We start from the raw sequence: 23,657 nt of genomic DNA on the forward strand, positions 1-23,657 counted from the left end.
CCCCCAGTGTATATACACCCAATCCCACAGTCTTAATACCCTCATCTAAGAACATAAGAATGGCCATACTGGGTCAGACCAATGGTCAGTCTAGCCCAGTATCCTGTCTTCTGACAGTGGCCGGTGTCAGATGCTTTAGAGGTAATGAACAAAACAGGGCAGTTTATAAAGTGATCCATCTAGTCGTCCAGTTCCAACTTTTGGCAGTCAGAGGCTTCGGGACACCCAGAGCATGGAGTTGCATCCCTGACCATCTTGGCTAATAGCCATAGATGCACCTATCTTCCATAAACTGATCTAATCTTTTTTTTTAACCTAGTTATATTTTTGGCCTTCACAACATCCCCTGGCAACAAGTTGCACAGGTTGACTGTGCGTTGTGTGATGTACATCCTTTCATTTGTTTTAAACCTGCTGACTATTAATTTCATTGGGTGACCCCTGGTTCTTGTGTTAAGTGAAGGGATAAATAGCGCTTCCTTATTCACTTTCTCCTCACCATTCATGATGTTATAGATCTCTGTCACATCTTACCTCAGTTGTCTCTTTTCTAAGATTAACAGTCCAAGTCATTTTACTCTCTCCTCCTATGGATACTGTTCCATACTCCTAATCATTGTGGCCCTTCTCTTTACTTTTTCCAATTATAATATATATATTTTTTAGATGGGGCAACCAGTACTGCAGGCAGTATTCAAGGTGTGGGCATACCATGGATTTATATAGTATCATTATGATATTTTGTGTCTTCTTATCTATCCCGTTACGAATGGTTCCTAATATTTTGTTAGCTTTTCTTTCTGCTGCTGCACATTGAGCAGATGTTTTCAGAGGACTATCCATGATGACTCCAAGATCTCGTTCCTGAGTGGAAACAGCTAACTTAGACCCCCATCATTTTGTGTGTATAGTTGGGATTATGTTTTCCAATGTGCATTCCTTTGTACTTATCACCATTGAATTTCACCTGCCATTTTGTTGTCTGGTCACGCAGTTTTGTGAGATTCCTTTGTAACTCTTTGCAGTCAGGTTTGGACTTGACTATTTTGAGTAATTTTGTATCACCTGCAAACTTTGCCACCTCACTATTTACCCCTAAAATCAAATGAGGTTGTAACATTCAACTTGCAGTTTGCTCTGTAGCTAACAATATCACTGTTAGCAGTGGCAAGGAATGGAAAGACATTAGTGCTGTCTCTGTAAAGCGGCGGCTCTGAACATGCGGCCCAATTAGCGCACAGCTGCGGCCCAGCTCAGCTGTGTGCTAAAGGCTCTGAGCTGCTGGCTGCCCTGACGCGTGGCGGGGTCCATGCTCCAGGTGGCCCTGCTTCGGGGCGGGCTCTGGGGTCCGGGCTGCCGGCTGGCCTCACGCAGCTGGGTCCAGGCAACCAACTGCCCCCCGGCCCCAAGCAGCAGGGTCTGGGGTCAGGTCCCTGTCACACGACCGGCTCTCCGCTCCTAGCCCCACTCTGTAGAGAGGTCTCTGGGCGGAGGGCTCTGAGCATAGGGGGTTAGGTGGGGGCCACTGTGGTTCTCAACCTGTGGCCCAGCTAATACAACGATAAATAAGTTGAGAACCGCTGCTCTAAAGACTGAAGGTGTCCTCCCTCCCAGTCTTAGGATATCTAAGATGATAGAATGTTGTCCCCTCAGACTGTCCTCTGCTACTTTTCCTTCCTGAAGTCTGACATGATGGGCATCGATTGAGGGTACAGAGTCCTTCTTTCATATCTTGCTTTGCATCAGTTTCTCTCTGTCTGTGTTTAAAGTGTGCACCACACATATGGCAGACTGAAGGATTTTTCTCTGTTCACAGATTTGTTATTGTTCGTCGGGAGAAACTTATCCAGGATCATATGGCAAAGCTCCAGGTGAATCTCCGGCCCGTAGATGTAGATCCAGAATGTCTGCGTTGGACACCTGTTATAGTTTCCAACACTGTTGTCTCTGAGGATGAAGACGAAGAGACTGAGGAAGGAGAAAATGAAGAGCAGCAGCAGAAGGAGAGAGAGGTCAGTGTAAGAGTGAATCTGTTCTCTGTATATAGACCATAGTGTGCCATTTGAGTCCTACTTGGTCAGCTCTTGTACCTCCCCAGACAATACGGTGTTTTGTTTCCAGACTAGAAATTTAAATAGGAAGCTATGGGGTTTTATTTAATGGTAGAAGACATCAGAATTTTGGTTAGGTTGCTTGTCTATTTTCAGATCAGAAACCAGAAAAGTGAAATCCAAATGGGGCATGGTCTGGAGGGAAGTAGAGCCCATCCTGGTGCAGTGTGGTTAGAAATTCCACAGGGACTGCTGTCACTGAACAATTACTAATTTGTTTTGACCTACAGAAATGCACAGGCCACACACTGTAAAAATGGAACCAAGGTTGTAATAATTTAGAAATTCTCCTATGGATTTTTTCCCTTAAATAATATTTGTTTTTTTCAAAAACATTAGACAACCTAGATATTCAAAGATAAGTTTACAGTTAAAAACGCAGAAGACATTAGCCAGTATGAAAATACACATTGAAGAACACCAAAGCAGTGTGACTCTGCCCTTGTATCACTGCCCACAAAGCATGGGAAACCAGGAGGCCATCATATCCTCAAGCAATTCACTTTGTCACGTCAGTAACAGCATTGAGGAGTGACCTAAATAGATTACCTTACTCTTGTTGACAAGCTGATTGCACACTGCTATAGCTTGTGAAATACACTTGAAATACACTTGACTCTACATTGCTACAGAAAATTACTTCTGTTGTCTTTGACCATATGCAATATATGAAAAAAGGGCTTTTACATCCCACTTCCTCCAAGGTTTAACAGATACTGGGCTTTGGTGTAAGATTATTATATTTTCATTCCAGCAGGTATCAGTAAACTAATATGGTCACTGGTAACAGAAATAAGCTGTCAGGCAGCTTGTGGGAGAACATTATCAAACTGGGATTTTGGAACCCCTTTGCAGCCCTTCGAGATCTATCTATTTGCCATTCTACAGTTCCCAGGAGTCATCCCTGATACCTTGTTCTGAATCCTTCAGTTTCCAGTACTGTCCCTTGTCTTGGTCAAGAGCTTTTTTAGGGTGGGGTTCAGGATGGAAACATAATTTAAATAAAATATGTGAAATTTATTTGTTTTTATTTAATTCAGGTGGTAAAATCTGTATTGTGGGAGAAGAAGGAGCAAGAGCCTTATTCTCCTACAGAGAGTGAAAAAAAGCCAGACGTAATTCCAAACAATTCTATACGGCCAAATAAACAAGTTCTTCCCCTGGACAGTCTTCCTGCAAACAGCCAGACATCACGGAGAGGCCGATGGAGCCGAAAAGGAAAAAAGCTGCAGGAGCCCTTTAGTGAGAAGGAACAGAAACTTCTCATGGAGGAAAAGTCAGCAGTCCCCAGTGGGCGATGCAGTGAATGCGAGGAGAAGTCAGCAGCCTCGCGGGGGCGATGTGGAGAATGCGAGGAGAAGTCAGCAGCCTCCCAGGGGCGATGTGGAGAATGTGAGGAGAAATCTCCAGCTGCACGGGGGCGCTATGGTGAAGATGAGGAAAAGTCTGCAGTCCCTCAGGGACAGTATGGCAAAGCTGAAAAGTCGTCAGCACCCCGGAGGCGATATAGTGAAGGCATGGAAATGTGGAGGGGGCAGCTAAAGAACAGCACCGAGCCCCTGAAATGCAGATTCACAGAGGAGTGTGACAGATTGCCCCGGCGCTATAGTGATGGGGATAGGACTCTCCTGAGGTGCTTTAGTGAGAGTAGCGAAGACGAGGAGGATGAGCCCGTGAGTCCTCGTTCAAACTCTCCACCGGTTCTCACCAAGCCAACATTAAAACGAAAGGTACGTGCTTCTTGTGCTCCTTCATCTCTGGCTGCATGCTGCAGTACGTGTTCTCCCTGGATTGGTACCATCTTGGGGTAATTGCTGAAGATACTTGGTTTAAAGCTATGCAAGTTACAATATAGCGTCTGATCTGCCTCTTTTCAAAGAATCTAAGAGACTGTCCTTGTTTCTCGAATGTGTGGAGAAGGCAATGTGTGGAGAACACTTTTGCTAACTCTTTTAGTAGAGGTTTCAGAGTAACAGCTGTGTTAGTCTGTATTCGCAAAAAGAAAAGGAGTACTTGTGGCACCTTAGAGACTAACCAATTTATTTGAGCATAAGCTTTCGTGAGCTACAGCTCACTTTTCCCCGTTCCCCTAGGCTTTTGATTTTCCAGTCTCTTCTGTTACAAAATACATCTATTTTATGTCATATACAACACAATAAACATGGAAATAGCATTCATTAGAAAAGGAGCTTCACAAAACAATGTTAACTAATCAGCAAGTTTAAAATAAATTGCAATGTGAGGACTTCACCATGCCTGACTTTGGAGATATGAATTCTATAAACATGACCAAGAAAGCCTTGTGTTTAGTGGCAGGATGCTGCAAACAAAAAGTAGAAGTCATCTTTTCGGCATGATCTGTGTAGATGGTTTTAATTCACATACATATGTGCTGAAATTATGTTAGTTAGCTGTTAGTTAGTTAGTTAACTGTTGGACAGTAAACCTGCCGAACTGTTATATAGCAGGCCATTGATGGATTGTTGATCCTCAGCTCTTACAAACAGATTCTGTTGTGTTACACTGGTGTAAATTCAGTTAACTTCATAGAAGTGTGGCTGAGTGAATAAAACACTGGACTGGAACTCAGAAGAGCTGGGTTCTAGCCCCATCTCTGCTACTAGCCTGTAGGGTAAGCTTAGGCAACTAACATCACTGCTCTGTGCCTCAGTTTCCCCATCTGTAAAATGGGGATAATGACTCTGATCTCCTTTACAAAGTGCTTTGAGATCTACTAACAAAATTGCTGTACGAGAGTGGGGCAGTAGTATTAGTAGTATTCCTCTGTATTTTCACCTTCATCGCTGAGGGGAGAGTCTGGGCCATGGTTTCAAGAGTGTCTAGATTTTGGAGGCTGAGCCAACGCAGACTGAGTTCAGAAGTCTTTTTTTTTCCATTTTTTCAGTGGTTTATTTTTGCTGTATGTGATCAAATGCCTTTTCCCCCTCCTCCCAGAAACCAATTCTCCATCGGAAGAGGCGAGTCCGTAAGCGCAAGCACCACAACAGCAGTGTTGTCACTGAAACAATCTCTGAGACCACAGAGGTACTAGACGAACCTTTTGAGGACTCTGACTCCGAGAGACCAATGCCCCGATTAGAGCCTACCTTTGAGATCGAGGAGGAAGAGGAAGAGGATGAGAGTGAACTGTTCACCCGGGGCTACTTTCGCCACTTACCCCCCCAGGATACCCTCAGGCGCAGACCCTCCTCTAAGAGGAAGTCCAAAGATGAAGAGGAGTCTGATGACACTAACGGTATGTTTCATGAGCAAGCTGTGAATTGGCACCTTGATATAGTTAAGGGTGCTGAGTGAGTTGATGAGCCTGAATCCCTCAGGAAGTGGTATACACTGCCGTGTAATTTCCAGATAAAATATCTAATTAGGCACAGATTACCAATCAAACCAACCTCTGATATTTATAACTCATGTGAAAAATGTATTTTTATATTTAAAGATCATCTCAGCATGTGAAGAGATAACAGGTCATCTTCACATTTCACCTATTCAACTTCCTTAGTGAAGGAAATATATGTGGCTGTAGTAATGGTTACGCAAATGTATCACTTAGAGAAATAAAAGCAAAGCAAATCGCAGCAACCTCTTACTCAGCCTCCCCTTACAGTGACTAAATAAAGTAGGAGGAATAGACAGTAAAGGGTCTATTTGGGATCTGTTCCTCATTTATATTGGGTATACTTGCCCTCAATTTCTCATCCTTCCCCAAAGTACTCTGGTACTAAACCTTAATACAGACAAGAAAAATAAATTTGGTCCGAACTGTGGCATTTAGTGTGCTGTAACACTATAGATGTAGCATCTCTCATTCAGGTATTTCACTAATAACCTAATTCACAGTTGTTATATGCTCCACTATTGCTTAATACATTGCATATACCCTGTGGGAGCTCTTTGATTGCCTACGTTTTATGAGGGCAAACAGCCAAATAAAAATAAAGGACCATAAGAAGGAGATGTTTGGTGTTCTCATCCCACCTTCAGTGATTCTTACTGGAACTTCCTAAGTAATTCATAGCACTCAACTGGCCTCTCATTAGTAGAGGAGAATCATCCCTAATTGTATTTACATGTTGAAGAGGTAATGATGTAATTCTGTCTATCTTTGCTATTTATATAGCACCAATCACCATTGTGTTCCTACAGTGCTAATCCCCATTTACATTAAAATTAAATTTAAAAAAAAGTGTGAATGCAACATGGATTGGGCAGAAAGAATAACAAAATGGCATAACATGCAATAGTTAAGATTAAAAAAAATAACTTGAGATGAGAAAAGATCTATCCGGTCCATTTTAAGCAATGAGACTTCCAGTACTTTCCCTGGGAAACTATTATATAAACTAATACATCACATTTCCAGGTTTCCCCTGATGTTTGACTTACATTTTTCTTCTCTTAATTTTATCTCATGTCTCCTAGTTATGGCTGTGTTTACCATACCAAATAATTCCTGTCCTTCCAGTTGTTGCTTAATCAAGCTACATATATTTAATTTTCTTTATCTTCCCATGTGACTTAATCCTGCTTGCCCCCAGTCAGTTCTGTTGCTTTTCTCCAAACTGCCTCAAATTTGTCAGTATCTTTCAAGTAATATGTTCCCAGAAATGAGCACACTATATCAGATATTGTTGCACTGGAATCATTTACTGTGTACTCCTGTGTCTTTTGATGCTGACGTCTTTGCAGATCCTGCAGAAAATGGCATTGGGCTTTAAGAAAAATGTGAATTTCTCTCATTTAACAAGATAACAATTTAAAGGTCATTATAACTAGTTCAGTGCAAGCCATTTTTGGAGAAGAATTTATAGATTCATCAAAAACTTGAATCAGTTTTTAGTTTGCTGCAGTTTGAGAAAGCTCTGAGCAGGTGCACAGGAGGAGGTTTCAGTCTCAGAAAGACTACATTGGATTCATTTACAGTCAGTTCACATTGAGAAGATTTTCTTCACAACCATAAAGGCTAGGAAGTTTTTTAACGAAAGCTCAGATTCTGCAGAAACTTATGTCATTCGCCAGAAACTGATGTCATACCAGGCAAGTGGATTTTTTAGGCCCTGTCTAGGAGGGATTTGGCTCAAATTTTCCAGAATAATTTATCTTTAGGCTAAGACAAACATTTAAAATGTTTTATTACGTCCCCAAAACGTCACCTTATGGTCTGAAATTTGGTCTCAGGCCAGAGGGTGAGTTGTGTCTTGGCCACATTGGGGCCACTAGATAGAATGGGGAAAGGGGTGGTACATTGTCCAAGGCCTGAATTTAAAAGGAATCTTGGCTTCAGAGATGCCTCTGTGAGCAAGTCTGTGCTCTAGAGAGACAAAATGTATACTTTCAATGTACTCTGCTCTCTAAATTACTAGCATTTCTAAAACATCCAATACCATAGTGTCCAGTCGTTTACATGAAGAGAGTGATCTTTTTTCCATGTAAGACTAAAATTCTTAGAACTTACAGTTAGAACAAGGAAGGGCAATTTTCAGTATGATTGCTACCAGGCTCCTTCTGTTTAGATTTAAGTAGACACTGATTTCGATTAGTCACATATACTACACAGATGTGCATGCGTATATATCCTTATAACAGAAAGCGTTACATCATCATAAGGGGACCAAGATATGATTGATTCACTATTGTTTTTACAGTGCCCAAAAATGTTCTGGATCCTTAACAGTACAAATAAAAATAAAAGGTCCATGCCCAGAAGAAATTAAAATTAAAATCTAATTATAGAGCTTACACAAGAAGAGGGTAACTAATAAGAAAGGTGAACAGAAGTGGAAGAAAAACACATTTACTCAATTTTGGCATTTGTGAATCTTGACGTTTTGGTTTTTAAAAAGAGGATGATATTAGTGACTTTAACTGGGTTATTATATAGGTGATATGGCAGTACTGCGCTTCTAGAAAGTTTCATTTCTGGCAATAACTTTGACTTTCCTGACATTTTGCATTTAAATTTCAGCTGGATTGTTCCATTCATTTGGTCAGCTTTTATGAAGGAAAAAAATTTCATAACCATGAAGGCTGTAATATATGGAATATTCAATTTATAATTAAAGAAACATTTTTATGGATTCAAACCCTATGGCATCAATCTCTCAAAAAATGTAAGGGAAGTGGTGGGAGGCCCCTTAAAACCTGTAAATCTATATTGAACTTATTGATATGGAAAATTTAAGTTCTTCTTCAGGTGCTTGCTCATGTCCATTCCATGTTAGGGGTGTGTGCTCACCACAGGTACCGGTGCAGGAAGTTTTTCCCTCAGTGGTATCCGTAGGGGACTGGCTCTGGTGCCCTCTGGAGTGGTGCGCACATGCACCAGTATAAGGGGTGCCGCCGGCTCCCCCCTCCCTCAGCTCCTTCTTACCGCCAGTGATGCTCCTCACCCATCTCCTTGCTTTGGGAAGTGGTTCTTTTTTCCTGTCACTCATTGTGTAAATAGTTCTTAGATAAGTATTTTTCATTGTTCTCTTAATAGTTAGCGAAATAGTACTGCAGGTAAGTTAGATAGCCCCCTAAGGGACTTAGCCCAGGGATGGGCACCAGGAGATTCCAGCCAGAGGCCTTCCAGGCTGCAAAAGACATCATGTCTTTGCTGGTGCCACCGATGCCCCGTCAAGACCTCGTCATCTCCAGAGGGAAGCCGGCACTGGGGCTTGTGCAACGGTCTCCATCGGTGCAGCATCATTCCACAGCGGTCGGCGTCGAAGCAGTGATTCCCAGGGATGCACTTCCGACCTGCCCACAACAACCAGAGCTCCTGGCACCATTTGCTGGACTCTTGGCATTGGTCCCCCGAGGCGTGGCATCACTCACCGAACAGGCGATGCAGAGCCGAAGCATGCCACTGGTCTCCGGGATCATGGCACCAGTCACCAGAGCATGGGCGTCGCTCCTCGGGGCAACAGAGATCATCCGCACCACAACACTGATCCCCAGAACCACGTGACTGGTCCCCGGGGCCGAGACGCAGATTCCCAGACTTGCTGCACCAATCTCCAGAGTCGAGACTGCATTCTCTGTTGCCCCATTGTCGGTCGCCAGACTCCCAGCGTCGTTCCCAGAGCTCTAGGTGTCGATCGCTTGTGTACCGTCACCGATCCGCCGATCTCCGCCACCAGTCCCCAGACAGGCGCACTGGGACCCTGAGCCCCAGCACTTCTTCCGCAGACGCCGGAATGGTAGACGCAGAGGGGACATGGACATGGCGTCAGTGCCACTGTGGTCCCCAAGGGAGGAACTTTCTTCCTCAGCCTCAAAGGCTGAGGAGATGGCGGGTTCCTTGAGCCAGGCACACCCAGCCAGATCTGTAGGGGTTCCACCAGGGCTACCTGCTGGTGAATGGCCCCGGGGTCAATGGCCTAACTCGTGGCACTTTTGGAACCCGTGGGGGTTCTCCTAGGAATCAGAAACCCAGATGCAGCGTTCAGTGTCGGGGGTGTCAGAGAGGAGGTCGGCAACAGTCCCCCACCCCCATCCAGATTCAGAGGAAGAGTCCGAGCAAGGTCCCCAGGAGCCCTCCGACCTTGGTGGAGGCCACCCATGCGGGGGACACTGAGCCAGCCCCTCCTCCCGCCCTCACCCAACAAGGCAGTGGCGGGACCGTCCCAAACAGTGCCACAGGACGATGCCAAGGCATACCAGGAGCTGCTAAAGTGGCCGCAAACCAGGGATGGGAAGCAGAGGAACTGGCAGAAACCTCTGATACTTTGACATTTTGCCCATGGTGGACTTGTCTAGGGTTGCATTCCCGATCCACGAAGGAATAGTAAAGATGGTGAAAGCCTTATGCAGACTCCGTCCTCTCTCCCGCCTATCTCCAAATGAGCAGAGTGGAAGTATTATGTCCCTGTAAAGGGCTTTGAGTATTTATATTCCCACCTGGCTCCGAACTCTCTAGTGGTCTCTGCGGCCAACAAGAGAGACAGGCAGAGACAACCTGGCCCAACTCCCAAAAACAAAGACGGCAAGAGGTTAGACTTATTTGGCAGAAAAGTTTATTCGTCTGCCAGCCTCCAGTTACGAGTGGCAAACCATCAGGCCTTACTCGGGAGGTATGATTTTAATGTGTGGCAATCTGTGGCCAAGTTCGCAGACTCACTGCCAGAGGACTCCAAGCAGGAGTTCCTTGTCATTTTAGATGAAGGGAGAAATGTGGCAAGGTCCTCCCTTCAGGCCACCTCTGACTTGGCAGACTCAGCTGCCAGGTCCATCGCTACAGCTGTCGACGGAGGCTCAACAATCAATTCAGAACCCACCTTTTGATGCCTAGCCCTGTTTGCAGAACAAACAGAAACAGTTACATGGGCTTAAGGACTCATGGGCTACTCTACGTTCCCTGGGTCTCTATACACCAGCCTCTTCTAGAAAGAGGTTTAAGCCGCAGCAACCTCAAAGACCAAGTGGTCAGGCCTGACCGGAGCTCTGCTGTAAGAAGGGCAAGGGCTACAAGCGCAGTCAAGGCCAACAACTAGCTCCTTCTTCCCACTTGGGCTCCTTCCACCACCTGCCTGGAAGCAAGTGGGTATTTTGAGGGTGTGCCTCTTCAGGGACCCTTCTCAGGAGCAACTTATCACCCAAGAGGGGCAAGCCGTCCTGCAAGTAGGGGCCGCAGAGGAAGTCCCCATGCATCTAAGAGGGAAAGGTTTCTACTTTTGGTACTTTCTGATACCGAAGGCCAAAAGGGGCCTGTGTCCCATATTGGACCTGTGAGGCATCAACAAATATCTCAAAAAGTTGAAGTTCTGCATGGTCTCCTTGGCCTCCATTATCCCCTTCCTGGAAACTGGTACACCGCCCTCGACTTGAAGGATGCGTATTTTTCATATTTCAGTTTTCCATGGACACAGAAGTTTCCTGTGGTTTGTAATGGAACGAGCTCACTAACAGTTCGTAGTGCTTCCATTTGGCCTGGCTACAGTGTCAATGGTGGTCACAAAATGCATGGGTGTTCACAGCTTATCTGAGGCGCCAGGGCGTTCAAATCTACCTGTACCTCATGGCTCATCACGGGTTGTTCAAGGGTACAAGTTCATCGCAGCGTCGATTTGGTCCAAGTCACTTGCTGAGCATTGGGTCTGTTGATAAACGAACAAAAATCCACATTGGTCCCAGTACGGAGAATAGAGTTCATTGAGGGCAGTTCTGGACTCTATCCGAGCCAGGGCCTTTCTCCCAGAACCCGGATTCAAGGCCATGTCGGATCTCATTACCCAACTCACTGGTCACGCAATCACCATGGCCAGGGTATGCATCTGGTTGCTAGGGCACATGGCGGCATGCACATATGTAATTCAATGCACACGACTACGTCTCAGACCCCTCCAGATGTGTCTGGCATTGGTCTACACCCCAGCCAGGCACCACCTGGACAGAGTCCTCACAATTCCACCACAAGTAGTTACTGCTCTGGAATGGTGGTCCAACCCAGTAAATATGCCCGAAGTAGTACCCTTTGCGACCCCAAAACCCATAATGGTGCTAGTGTTGGATGCGTGGGAAGCCAATTTGGATCACTAAAGACCCAGCGGTTGTGATCCCAGGAAGACTTGGCATTGCACATCAGTGTCAGGGAGTTCAGGGCCATCCATTCAGCTTGCAAAAAGTGTTCCTTTTGCAACTATTCCATCAGGTGATACAGGTGTTGACGGACAATATGGCCTCCATGTTTTATGTCAGCAGGCAAGGAGGAGCGCGGTCCTCTGTCGAGAAGCCCTCCGGCTGTGGGATTTCTTCTATCTGGAACCCCATATAAATAGAGGCTCTACATCTCCTGGCGTCCGAAACATGCTGGCTGATCGCCTTAGCAGGTCGTTCTTTTCTCACCATGAGTGGTCCCTCCACTCAGAAGTCATCAGAATGATCTTACAGAGCTGGGGAACTCCCCAAGTGGACCTGTTCGCCAACAGGCAGAACAGGAAGTACCACCAGTTCTGCTCCTTTCAAGAGCTTGACAGTGGATCGCTCTCAGATGCTTTTTTCCTGTCTTGGACAGAAGACCTGATGTACACCTTCCCACCAATCCCGCTTATCAGCAGGACCCTCCTGACAATTTAGAGGCACCGGGCCAAGTCATCATGATCGCCTCAGCATTGGTTCAGCATGCTCGTGGATTTGGCAACAGCATCCCCATGGACACTTCCTAACCACCCAGACCTGCTCTCAGGATCATGGGAGATTGCTGCATCATGAGATAATTGGCTCTGTGGATATGGGGAAAGCGGTGGATGTGATATATCTTGACTTCAGTAAAGCTTTTGACACGGTCTCCCACAGTATTCTTGCCAGCAAGTTAAAAAAGTATGGATTGGATGAATGGACTATAAGGTGGATAGAAAGCTGGCTAGATTGTCGGGCTCAATGGGTAGTGATCAATGGCTCCATGTTTAGTTGGCAGCCAGTATCAAGCGGAGTGCCCCAGGGGTCAGTCCTGGGGTTGGTTTTGTTCAACATCTTTGTCAATGATCTGGATGATGGGATTAATTGCATCCTCAGCAAGTTTGCAGATGATACTAAGATGAGGGGAGAGGTAGATACACTAGAGGGTAGGGATAGGGTCCAGAGTGACCTAGAGAAATTAGAGGACTGGCCAAAAGAAATCTGATGAGGTTCAACAAGGACAAGTGCAGAGGCCTGCACTTAGGAAGGAAGAATCCCATGCACTGCTACATGCTGTGGACCGACTGGCTAAACAGCAGTTCTGCAGAAAAGGACCTGGGATTACAGTGGATGAGAAGCTGGATATGAGTCAGCAGTGTGCCCTCGTTGCCAAGAAGGCTAACGGCATATTGGGCTGCATTAGTAGGAGCATTGCCAGCAGATCAAGGAAAGTGATTATTCCCTTTATTCGGCACTGGTCAGGCCACACCTGGAGTATGGCGTCCAGTTTTGGTCCCCCCACTACAGAAGGGATGTGGACAAATTGGAGAGCAACAAAAATGATAAAGGAGCTGGGGCACATGACCTACGAGGAGAGGCTGAGGCTGAGGGAACTGGGGTTATTTAGTCTGCAGAAGAGAAGAGTGAAGGGGGATTTGATAGCAGCCTTCAACTACCTGAAGAGGGGTTCCAAAGAGGAGGGAGCTAGGCTGTTCTCAGTGGTGGCAGATGACAGAACAAGAAACAATGGTCTCAAATTGCAGTTGGGGAGGTTGGATATTTGGAAACACTGTTTCACTAGGAGGGTGGTGAAACACTGGAATGGGTTACCTAGGGAGGTGGTGGAATCTACATCCTTAGAGGTTTTTAAGGCCCGGCTTGACAAAGCCTTGGCTGGGATGATTTAGTTGATGTTGGTCTTGCTTTGAGCAGGGGATTGGACTAGATGACCTCCTGAGGTCTCTTCCAACCCTGATATTCTAGGATTCTATGAACCTCGCCTCTCTCCACCTCACATCATGGATGCTGTGTGGCTGAACCCAAAGGAGCACGCCTGCTCTAGTCAAGTCCAGCGCATTCTGTTAGAGAGTAGAAAACCCTTCACTAGAGTGACTTACCTGGCAAAGTGGAAGTGCTTCTCCTGCTGGGCGTCAGAGCGGAGGACCCAGTCATCTCTGCAGTCCATTCTGAACTACCTGCTTCACCTAAAACATGAAGGTCTGGCCTTCTCTTCGATCTAGATGCACCTGGCAGCCATTTTGGCCTTCCATCCTCACGTCCAGGGCAAATCGGTATTCTTGCATGAAATGACGATCAGATTTCTTAAGGGCCTTGAAAGACATTTCCCCCCAGTCCAGGACCTGGTACCCCGATGGGACCTTAACCTAGTCCTTTCTAGGCTCACTGGCCCTCCCTTTGAGCCTCCTAGCCTCCTGTTCTCTTGCGCATCTGTCGTGGAAGGTTGTTTTCCTTTTGGCTATCACTTGAGTGAGGCGAGTCTCTGAGATTAAAGCCCTTTCCTCAGAGCCCCCTTACACGGTGTTCTTCAAGGACAAGGTTCAGTTGCCTCCCCATCCTGCTTTCCTTCCAAAGATGGTGTTGCGTTTTCATGTTAACCAGGACATTTTCCTCCCGGTGTTCTGCCCAAAGCTTCACGTGTCCAACGAGGAGAGGCGTTTGCACGCTCTAGATGTCAGGCGGGCTCAGGCTTTCTACTTAGAGCATTCCAAGCCCTTCCGTAGATTGACTCGATTCTGTCACAGTGGCTGATCGGATGAAAGGCCTCCCAGTGTCTTTTTAAAGACTTTCGTCTTGGATTACTTCCTGCATCTGTACTTGCTACGATTTGACACAGGTTGTACCTGCACTGATAGTGACAGCTCATTCAAGGCTGCATCTGGCAGCCTTCCTAGCACAAGTCCCTATCAAGGATATCTGCAGAGCAGCACACCTTCACGACCCACTACGCCATCACCCAGCAGGCCAGAGATGACACTGGCTTTGGCAGAGCTGTGTTGCAATCAACACATCCATGAACTCCTACCCGCCTCCACAGATACTGCTTGGAAGTCACCTAACATGGAATGAACATGAGCAAGCACTCGAAGAAGAAGAAAAAACGGTTACTTACCACCATGACTGTTGTTCTTCAAGATGTTGCTCATGTCCATTCCATGACCTGCCCTCCTTCCCCTCTGTCGGAGTTTCGGCAAGAAGGAGCTGAGGAAGGGGGGACCCGGCAGCATCCCTTATACCGACACACATGCACACCGCTCCAGAGGGCACCAGAGCCAGTCCCCCTATGGATACCACTACAGGGAAAACTTCTGGCCCCAGTGCATGTGGCAAGCGCACACACCTAACATGGAATGGACATGAGCAACACATCTCGAAGAACATCAGTTATGGAAGGTTAGTAACTGTTTTTTTAAAGAACCAAATGGGACAGCATGACTAAATGTCAATTGAATGGGAAGTAGGACAACACCTTTCAAATACTTTTGAAGTATTTAACACTAAAGAGAGAGACAAATTGTTTAGGGTGGCTCCATTGGTTTAAAGTCAAAGTATGAAAACATATAGCAACTAATAATTTTTCAACGATTTACTGCGGGTAGGATGGGTCCTACACGGTGCTGAGAGACTAATAGAAGTGTCAAAAACTTCCAACCTCCCCTTGACTTCACAAACTCTACTTGACAGCGCTCAGCACCTTGTAGGAACAGGCCCATAAAGAGCAAGGATGTCTGTGGTAAATGATGAAGACTACAGGCCACTGGTATAGAGCAATCTAGATCTCTGGGTTATCTGGGTTTAAGCAAACAATATGTGTGCTAATATACAGCCAAATATAAAATTACACTGTAGGAACAAAGAATGTAGGCCATACTTGCAGCACGGGGAAGTCTGTCATGGAAAGCTGTGACTCTGAAAAGTACTTCAGGCTCATGGTAGATAATCACCTGAACCTGAGCTCCCAGTGTGATGCTGTGGCCAAAAGAGCTAATGTGATCCTGGTATGTATAGACAGGGAAGTCTTGAGTAGGAGTAGGCAGGTTACATTATCTCTGTATTTGGTACTGCGACCACGACTGGAATATTATGTTCAGGTCTGATGTCCACAAGATTTATAGACTTTAATGTCAGAAGGGAGCATTGTGATCATCTAGTCTGACCACCTGCACATTGCAGGCCACAGAACCTCACCCACCCGCTCCTGTATTAGACCCCTAACCTCTGGCTGAGTTACCGAACATAAGAATGGCCATATCCAGTTCTCTTTTAAACCCTGTTATAGTCCTAGCCTTCACTGACATCCTTAAATCATGGTTTAAAGACTTCAAGTTACAGAGAATTCACGATTTACTCTAGTAAAAACCTTCAAGTGACCCGTGCCCCATGTTGCAGAGGCAGGCAAAAAAAACCCCAGGGTCTCTGCCAATCTGACCCCGGGGGAAAATTCCTTCCCAACCCCAAATACAGTGATCAGTTAGACAACAATTATTAAAGGACTGGAAAACATGCCTTGTAGTGAGACTCAAGGAGCTTAGTCTGTTTAAGTTAATAAAGAAAAGGTTAAGAGTGACTTGATCACAATTTATAAGTGCCAACTTGGGGAGCAGAAATAGAGGGCTCTTCCTTCTACCAGAGAAAGGTGTAATGCAATCCAGTACCTGGAAGTTGAAGGTTGATACATTCAAAATTGAAATAAGGTTCAAATTTGTAACTATTGGAACAGTTTATCAAGGGCTGTGTTGGATTCTTCATCACTCAAAACTTTAAATCAGGATTGGATATTTTTGTAAGAGAAATGCTCTAGTTCAAACATGAATTAATTCAAGGAAGTCCTAGGGCCTGTGCTATACCAGTGGTCAGACTAGATGATCACAGTGCTCCTTTCTGGCCTTATATCTATGAATCTATAATAACATTTGGAAAGTAGCTTAAATATGAAAAAGATCCATCAAAAAATAGACAAAAGAGAGAAAATTTTGGCTTCCTTTTATTATTTATGCAGAAACAAAGTGTTCTTCAGCTGCCAAATAAAATTACAGTAAAATCTCAGAGTTATGAACACCTTGGGAATGGAGGTTGTCTGCAACTCTAAAAAAATGTTATGGTTGTTCTTTCAAAAGTTTACAACTGAACATTGACTTAATACAGCTTTGAAACTTTATTTTGCAGAAGAAAAATGCTGCTTTTTTAACCATCTTAATTTAAATGAAGCAAGCACAGAAAGTTTCCTTACCTTGTCAAATCTTCTTTTTTAAACTTTCCCTTTTTTTTTTTTTTTAGTATTTTATGTTTAACACAGTACTGTACTGTATAGTATTTGCTGTTTTTGTCTCTGCTGCCTGATTGCTGACTTTCGGTTCCAAATGAGATGTGTGGTTGACTGGTGAATTTGTAACTCTGGTGTTCTATTGGATCTAAATAATTACTTTGATTTTTAATGAGTTTCAGCAATGACTGGTAAGAGAAATAGTTCTGGATCTTAGATCTCTTCTGAAGAGCAGAACTAAATGTAAACATGTGCAATGTACGTTCATGGGTGTGGGAAGTATCTTGCTCAAGTGGAATATTTTCCTATTAAAAACACATTACATTAATTGTACTTGCAAAGTTATGGTGGTCCTTTCTAGTTCTTCTGATCTAGCATATGGTATGTCACTGAATTTGGATTACATATTAAAGGCTCAAAACTCTGAAAAGATGTTCTTTGCAAATGCAATTAATTTAATGTGTTATTAATGAGCAAATGTTTAAATGAGAGAAAGGGTTAAAAATTCTTTGTTCTCTTTTATTGTTCATGAACATTGAATTAATATATGGGGTGGAATGCTTGGGACTTTGAAATGGGGGGAGGATTCCTTTGAAGGCAGGAAAGAGGAAACATTCAAGTAATTATGGAAAGTTTAAGCGGTATTTTTGTTTTGTGTTTCCAGGCACCCCTACCTTGAAGCCAGTATCTGTGCTCAGAAAATGTGAAGCAAAGATTTCTCCATTTGAGCCAGATACTTCCACACCCATGAAAAAGAAAAAGGGATGGCCAAAAGGCAAAAGTCGCAAACCAATCCACTGGAAGAAGAGACCTGGTAGAAAACCAGGGTTTAAACTGAACCGGGAAAAGGTGCCAGTATCTGCTCAGGATGAGGGAGTTGATGCTATGGTAACTAATTCAAAACCAGGGCGTAAACCCAAAATGCAGGAGAAAGAAGAGCCTCTTGAGAAGAAAGAAGAGCAACCCCTCGCTGAGGAAAAGAAGGAGGAAGATGTGCATATGGAAACAGAGGAGGTGGGAGAGGGAGAAGAGGAAGATACAACCAGCAGTGAAGTGAGAGCAGTTTCTCCTATGGACAGCAGCAGCAGTCCAGCAGCAGATGTTAAGGAGCCTGAGGTAGAGGAAGAAGTAGAGGAGAAGCCACGGGTATTAGAAGAGCAAAGGCAATCAGAAGAAGAACAGCAAGAATTAGAAGAACCTGAGCATGACCGTGAGGAAGAAGAGGATGAGGTTGCAGTAGTTACAAACCAAAATGAAGACCATGATGCAGATGATGAAGATGATGGTCATCTGGAATCTGCAAAGAAGAAAGAATTGGAGGAACTGCCAATTAGAGAAGAAGTAAAGGAGGAGCCTGATGTCCAGGAGTCTTTTTTAGAAACAAGCATACAGAGCAGTAGAGAAGAGGTAAAAGGCAAAAATGAAGCGGAGGCAGATTCTGAGGAAGAGCAGGCTTCCCATGAGACGTCAGTGGGCTCAGAGCATGTCCCTGGCTCTGAAGATGATCCTGAAGAAGAGCAAAATACTAAAGAAAGGTTAATTGAATTAAAAGAAGAGGAAGAGATTCCTCATAGTGAACTAGATCTAGAAACTGTCCAAGCAGTCCAGTCCTTGACGCAGGAGGAAAGTAATGAACATGACGTAGCGTACCAGGACTGTGAGGAAACTCTTGCAGCTTGTCAGACTCTGCAGAGTTACACTCAAGCTGATGAGGACCCTCAAATATCAATGGTTGAAGATTGCCATGCGTCAGAACACAACAGTCCAATATCCTCTGTTCAGTCCCATCCTAGCCAATCTGTGCGTTCCGTCAGCAGTCCCAACGTGCCTGCTCTGGAGAGTGGTTACACCCAGATAAGCCCTGAACAAGGATCCCTGTCCGCACCTTCTATGCAGAACATGGAGACCAGCCCCATGATGGATGTGCCTTCTGTATCAGACCACTCTCAGCAGGTGGTGGATAGTGGCTTCAGTGACCTTGGCAGCATTGAGAGCACCACAGAGAACTATGAAAATCCCAGCAGTTATGACTCCACTATGGGAGGCAGCATTTGTGGAAATAACTCTTCGCAGAGCAGCTGCTCCTATGGAGGATTGTCCTCCTCTAGTAGCCTAACTCAGAACAGTTGTGTTGTCACTCAGCAAATGGCAAACATTGGCAACAGCTGCAGCATGATGCAACAGAGCACTGTCCAGCCTGCTGCAAACTGCAACATTAAGTCACCTCAGAGCTGTGTGGTAGAAAGGCCTCCAAGCAACCAGCAACCAGCAACACAGCCACAGCCTCAGCAGCAGCAGCAGCCTCAGTCACAACAGCCTCAGCCCCCACCTCCACCCCAGCAGCAGCCTCCGCTGTCTCAGTGTAGCATGAATAATAGTTTCACCCCAGCACCTATGATCATGGAAATACCTGAATCAGGAAGCACTGGCAACATAAGTATCTATGAGAGGATTCCAGGAGATTTTGGTGCTGGGAGCTACTCTCAGCCATCAGCCACATTCAGTTTAGCCAAGTTGCAGCAGCTGACAAACACCATTATGGACCCTCATGCCATGCCTTATAGCCATTCTCCTGCTGTGACTTCCTATGCAACCAGTGTTTCTCTGTCCAACACAGGATTGCCTCAGCTAGCTCCATCTCATCCATTAGCTGGGACACCGCAAGCACAAGCCACCATGACACCCCCACCAAACTTGGCATCCACCACCATGAACCTCACATCACCTCTGCTTCAGTGTAACATGTCTGCTACCAACATTGGTATCCCCCACACACAAAGGTTGCAGGGGCAAATGCCAGTTAAGGGGCACATTTCCATTCGTTCTAAATCAGCACCACTGCCCTCTGCAACTGCACACCAGCAGCAGCTCTATGGCCGCAGCCCACCGGCAGTTGCCATGCAGGCTGGCCCTCGTGCACTAGCTGTTCAGCGAGGTATGAACATGGGGGTTAACTTGATGCCAACTCCCCCCTACAATGTCAATTCCATGAATATGAACACCCTGAATGCCATGAACAGCTACAGAATGACACAGCCCATGATGAACAGCAGTTACCATAGTAACCCTGCATACATGAACCAGACAGCACAGTATCCTATGCAGATGCAGATGGGAATGATGGGGAGCCAGGCCTATACCCAGCAGCCTATGCAGCCAAACCCTCATGGAAACATGATGTATACTGGCCCCTCCCATCACAGCTACATGAATGCTGCTGGGGTGCCCAAGCAGTCGCTCAACGGACCGTACATGAGAAGATGAGCGAAATGAACTTGCAACCTAAAAACTTAAATATATATAAATAAAGGAACCTTTTATACTGACGAACCAGAGAAAATGGACCTTTTCCCAGTTAAAAATATTGCTGTAGATTTAGAGGGTTTTTCTTTGGTTTATTTTATTTTTTAGGAAGCCTGGTCTTTATTCTTTTTTTGTTCGTTCATTTTGGGTTTTTGTTTCCTTCAGAATCCTGAAACGTTTTACAGCTGAAGTCATTTTCAAATGGTTTTAGGGGGAAAATGTGCACAAAAATCTTTTCATAATTTAAAGAGAGCCTTACTTTGCTGACCACACAGACAGAATATCTTTAACAGTGAATCATCTTTTTAAATTTTATTTTCAAGTGTATGTTCCCCACTCCTTCCTCTTCCTCCTGTATGTCCCTCTGTGTGCAGCTCCCAATGCTGCAGTCATTAAAATGTCAGACATCTCAAAGGGTAACAAAACCCATCCCTCTAGTCCCCACTTTGCATTTCCTACTTAAGTCCAGCAGGAGGCACTTATGGGAGACTCAGAAGGAGACATGGAGGACAAACTAACTCTTTATTCCAATGAGGCAGGAAAATTTCTCCTCTTAATCCTTTCTGACCTTCTTACCCCTTAGTACAATTTGGAATTATATATAAACATAAATTCTTCTCACAGTGATGTCTTCATAGATTGATTAATTGAAATACAGTCTGTATGTTTCATTCTGAAAGTATAATGTCACTTTAAAATGTTCCCATTCAGCACACAAACACATTGTCAGTCTGAACTAGCATTAGCATCTCAAAGGAGAACTTTATGGAACCCTAATGCAGCCACTAGAAGGATAAGAGATGGTTACTGTGCATCAGAAAGAGACGAAAATGGCTACAGGGTCTCATTTTGACAACCTGCAAATCAGCCATAACTCTGAGATCCCAAACTCTTCTTTAATATCTGCTTTGAAATGCTAAAGGTCTTGGTTCTGAGCCTTGGAGTCTGACTGAGCTCGAGCAGCCATTGCCAGTAGTCTGCCTCTAAATTCCTTTACTCACATAATCTTGGAAGATGAAGCGTACGTTTAAGTGACTTGACAAGAAACCTACAGAGTCTGTGTCACTATTCCATTCCTGTGCATGTGGGGAGAAACTGCTGAGTGTGTCCTTCTTCCAGAGGAGTCATGGTGTTAAAACAGGCACATTCCTGCTTTCCCAGTTTCTTTTGACATCATCACCTTTGAGTCTGTGTGTGGGAAGTGAAGGGAGTTTCAGCTCCTCAAGGGAGGAAATGGGAGTGGGACAATCAGCATACCGCAGTGAGACCTAGTCAGCAGGATTTTGTAGTGTGCTTGTGCACACCCCAGTTCCCATTTTCTTTCTGCTACTCAACTGTGTATGATAAAAGAGAGTGACCGCACCTGTTGGCATGCCATCAAATACAAAAAGAAGGGACATTATTTACCCTTTAGTGTAAAGTTCTCTTTTATTGTATATTCTGTAGAGATACAGACAATAATAAAACCCAATTAGTTGTAAACAAAATAAAAAAACATCCAAATGAAGGTTTGAGGTTTCTTCAGATGCACTAAAACGGACCTTTCTTCAATAACTGCCAATATAAAAAGGCAGAATTCCAAGGACTTCCACTCCTTATTTCTTTGTTTTGAGCATGTGCGAGGCTGTGTAGGATCCCGTTTCTCTGTATATACTATTCCGGTTTTAACTCATCCATGTAGAAAGCGCACCGTGCTGCCCTCTCCTTCCTAGATCTTCAGCTGTTTCATTGCTTCGTGGTTGCGGGAGGGAAGGCGGGGGAGCAGGGAGAGAGAGGGTTAAAGACAGGAGGAGAAGCTGTTGAAATGAGGGCCGTGAATTTAGTTTGTTTGCTGTTTGGTTTGGGTTTTGTATGTTTTTTTTAATCAATTGGGCAGCTCCCTTTTCCACAAGCCTTTGTGACTGTAGAACTATTGTAGAAAAAAAGTTCTTTTCTATATTATAAAAGAAATTATCCAACACAAGTAATATTGGTACCTACCATTTTTTCACTTCTGTTTAAAAAAAATGTATTTTTAGCAAAATAACTTGGGTAATCTTCTAAAAGAAATTTAAAAAAATCACTGTTAGTGACTTTGATGCCTTTTAAAATAAGAGCTTTTTCATTTCATTCCATCTTTAAAATTTTTTATCTTTGTTGTAGAATATTAAAAACTATTTTAAGAAAGATAAAAATTCTCTTTAAAGAGATCTCTAGAGTGTGTGAATAGAGCTCCAGATGCCTCTAAAAGCCGCATGTACAAATGAAGCTAAGTCTATTCCTGTCTGTTTATATTTGCTTTTCCTGTTTTGTAACCTCTTTGTACTTTGTTCATGGTGACTTGTAAGCTAAGGGGAAGGGGGGCCTAGATGCCTTTGTAATTCTCCATGTCATGCGCTCCTGGCCGGCGGGCCTCCCTTCCTCTCCTTGTATGTAATATCACTTTTTTTCCCCTTTCTAGCAAGTACTTTCAAAAGAACTCTGTACATTTTAACATAAAAAAATAAATTATGTTGAGCCATTTTGGATGTCTGTTGTGCATGTGGAATTTTTCTTCCTCCAGAGCATTTGAGAATTTAATCCTGTAACTGTTGCCAGGGTCTGTAGATTTAATTCCTTCTTGTATGACTGTTGATCCAGAAGAGGTACAGTACCTTAGGGAGACTGTGCACCTAAATCCAAGAACAATCTCTGCCCATAATGTTACCTCCTCTGAGTAGAAGCTGCACATCAAAGAAAACTGAACCTTTCTCTCAAGACTGTAAGGCCTGCTCTTGGAAATCAATTCCTTTAAACCCCCTCCCTGCAAGCTTGCCAAAGCTTTGACTAAATTGTCAGCTTCTTTCTTCCTGCCCAAAGGGATGAGGCGGGTGGGGAGTAATAGGTGGTTTGGATTAGGGTGACCAGACAGGAGGCGGGTGGGGAGTAATAGGTGCCTATATAGGACAAAGCCCCGAATATCGGGACTGTCCCTATACAATCAGGATGTCTGGTCACCCTAGTTTGGGTGTATGAGGGGTTCACCCCAGCTGCCTATCTGCACAGGCATTTGCATCCCAAAAAAGTAAAAACCAGAACAATAGGCAACTTAATTTTATTTGGAGAAATATTTGTTGTCAGCCACAGTACAGGTGTGATAAAATTGAGATGAAAACTGCCTGTTGGTTCCCTGGCATTGCATGCTGCCTGGTATTAGTATGTCTCAGCTACAAAGTAACAATGATTACACAAAGTTTGAAAATATTGGTGTGGCCCCTCTGAGTTACAACATGTTTTCTGTTGCCTGTGGGAACAGAAAAACCGATGTTGGAAACCATGTTTTAACCCTATAAATTACTTAGGCTAATACCATAAAAACATGATGGTAATGTTTTTTTTCTGTCCACATATATGAATTAATTATAAACCAGTCAGACCTATCTCTGCTTCCATAGCCCCCATCAGCAGAGTATCTGAGCACTTCTGCAAAATGGGGGATAACACTTCCCTGCTTTGCTTATCCCCCTTTTTGCAGATGTGGGAGTTGAAGCACAGAGATTATACACAGGGCACCTGTAATGGCGCCAAGAACTGAACCCAAATCA

General features: G+C 44.4%; 1 protein-coding gene across 2 annotated transcripts in view; it reads left to right on the forward strand.

Moving 5' to 3' along the window:
* Nucleotides 1–22,601, forward strand: part of KAT6A (lysine acetyltransferase 6A) — a 79,918-nt gene extending 57,317 nt beyond the window's left edge. For both annotated transcript variants that reach the window (XM_077805941.1, XM_077805942.1), the window contains 4 exons: nucleotides 1,817–2,012; nucleotides 3,152–3,841; nucleotides 5,067–5,367; nucleotides 17,456–22,601. In XM_077805941.1, coding sequence (XP_077662067.1) covers nucleotides 1,817–2,012; nucleotides 3,152–3,841; nucleotides 5,067–5,367; nucleotides 17,456–20,055 — 3,787 coding nt within the window. In that variant the 3' untranslated portion in view covers nucleotides 20,056–22,601. The remainder of the gene's footprint in view (nucleotides 1–1,816; nucleotides 2,013–3,151; nucleotides 3,842–5,066; nucleotides 5,368–17,455) is intronic.
* Nucleotides 22,602–23,657: the final 1,056 nt, after the last annotated feature.

The sequence above is a fragment of the Eretmochelys imbricata genome, chromosome 26 (assembly GCF_965152235.1).
Source record: "Eretmochelys imbricata isolate rEreImb1 chromosome 26, rEreImb1.hap1, whole genome shotgun sequence".
NCBI lineage: Eukaryota > Metazoa > Chordata > Testudines > Cheloniidae > Eretmochelys > Eretmochelys imbricata.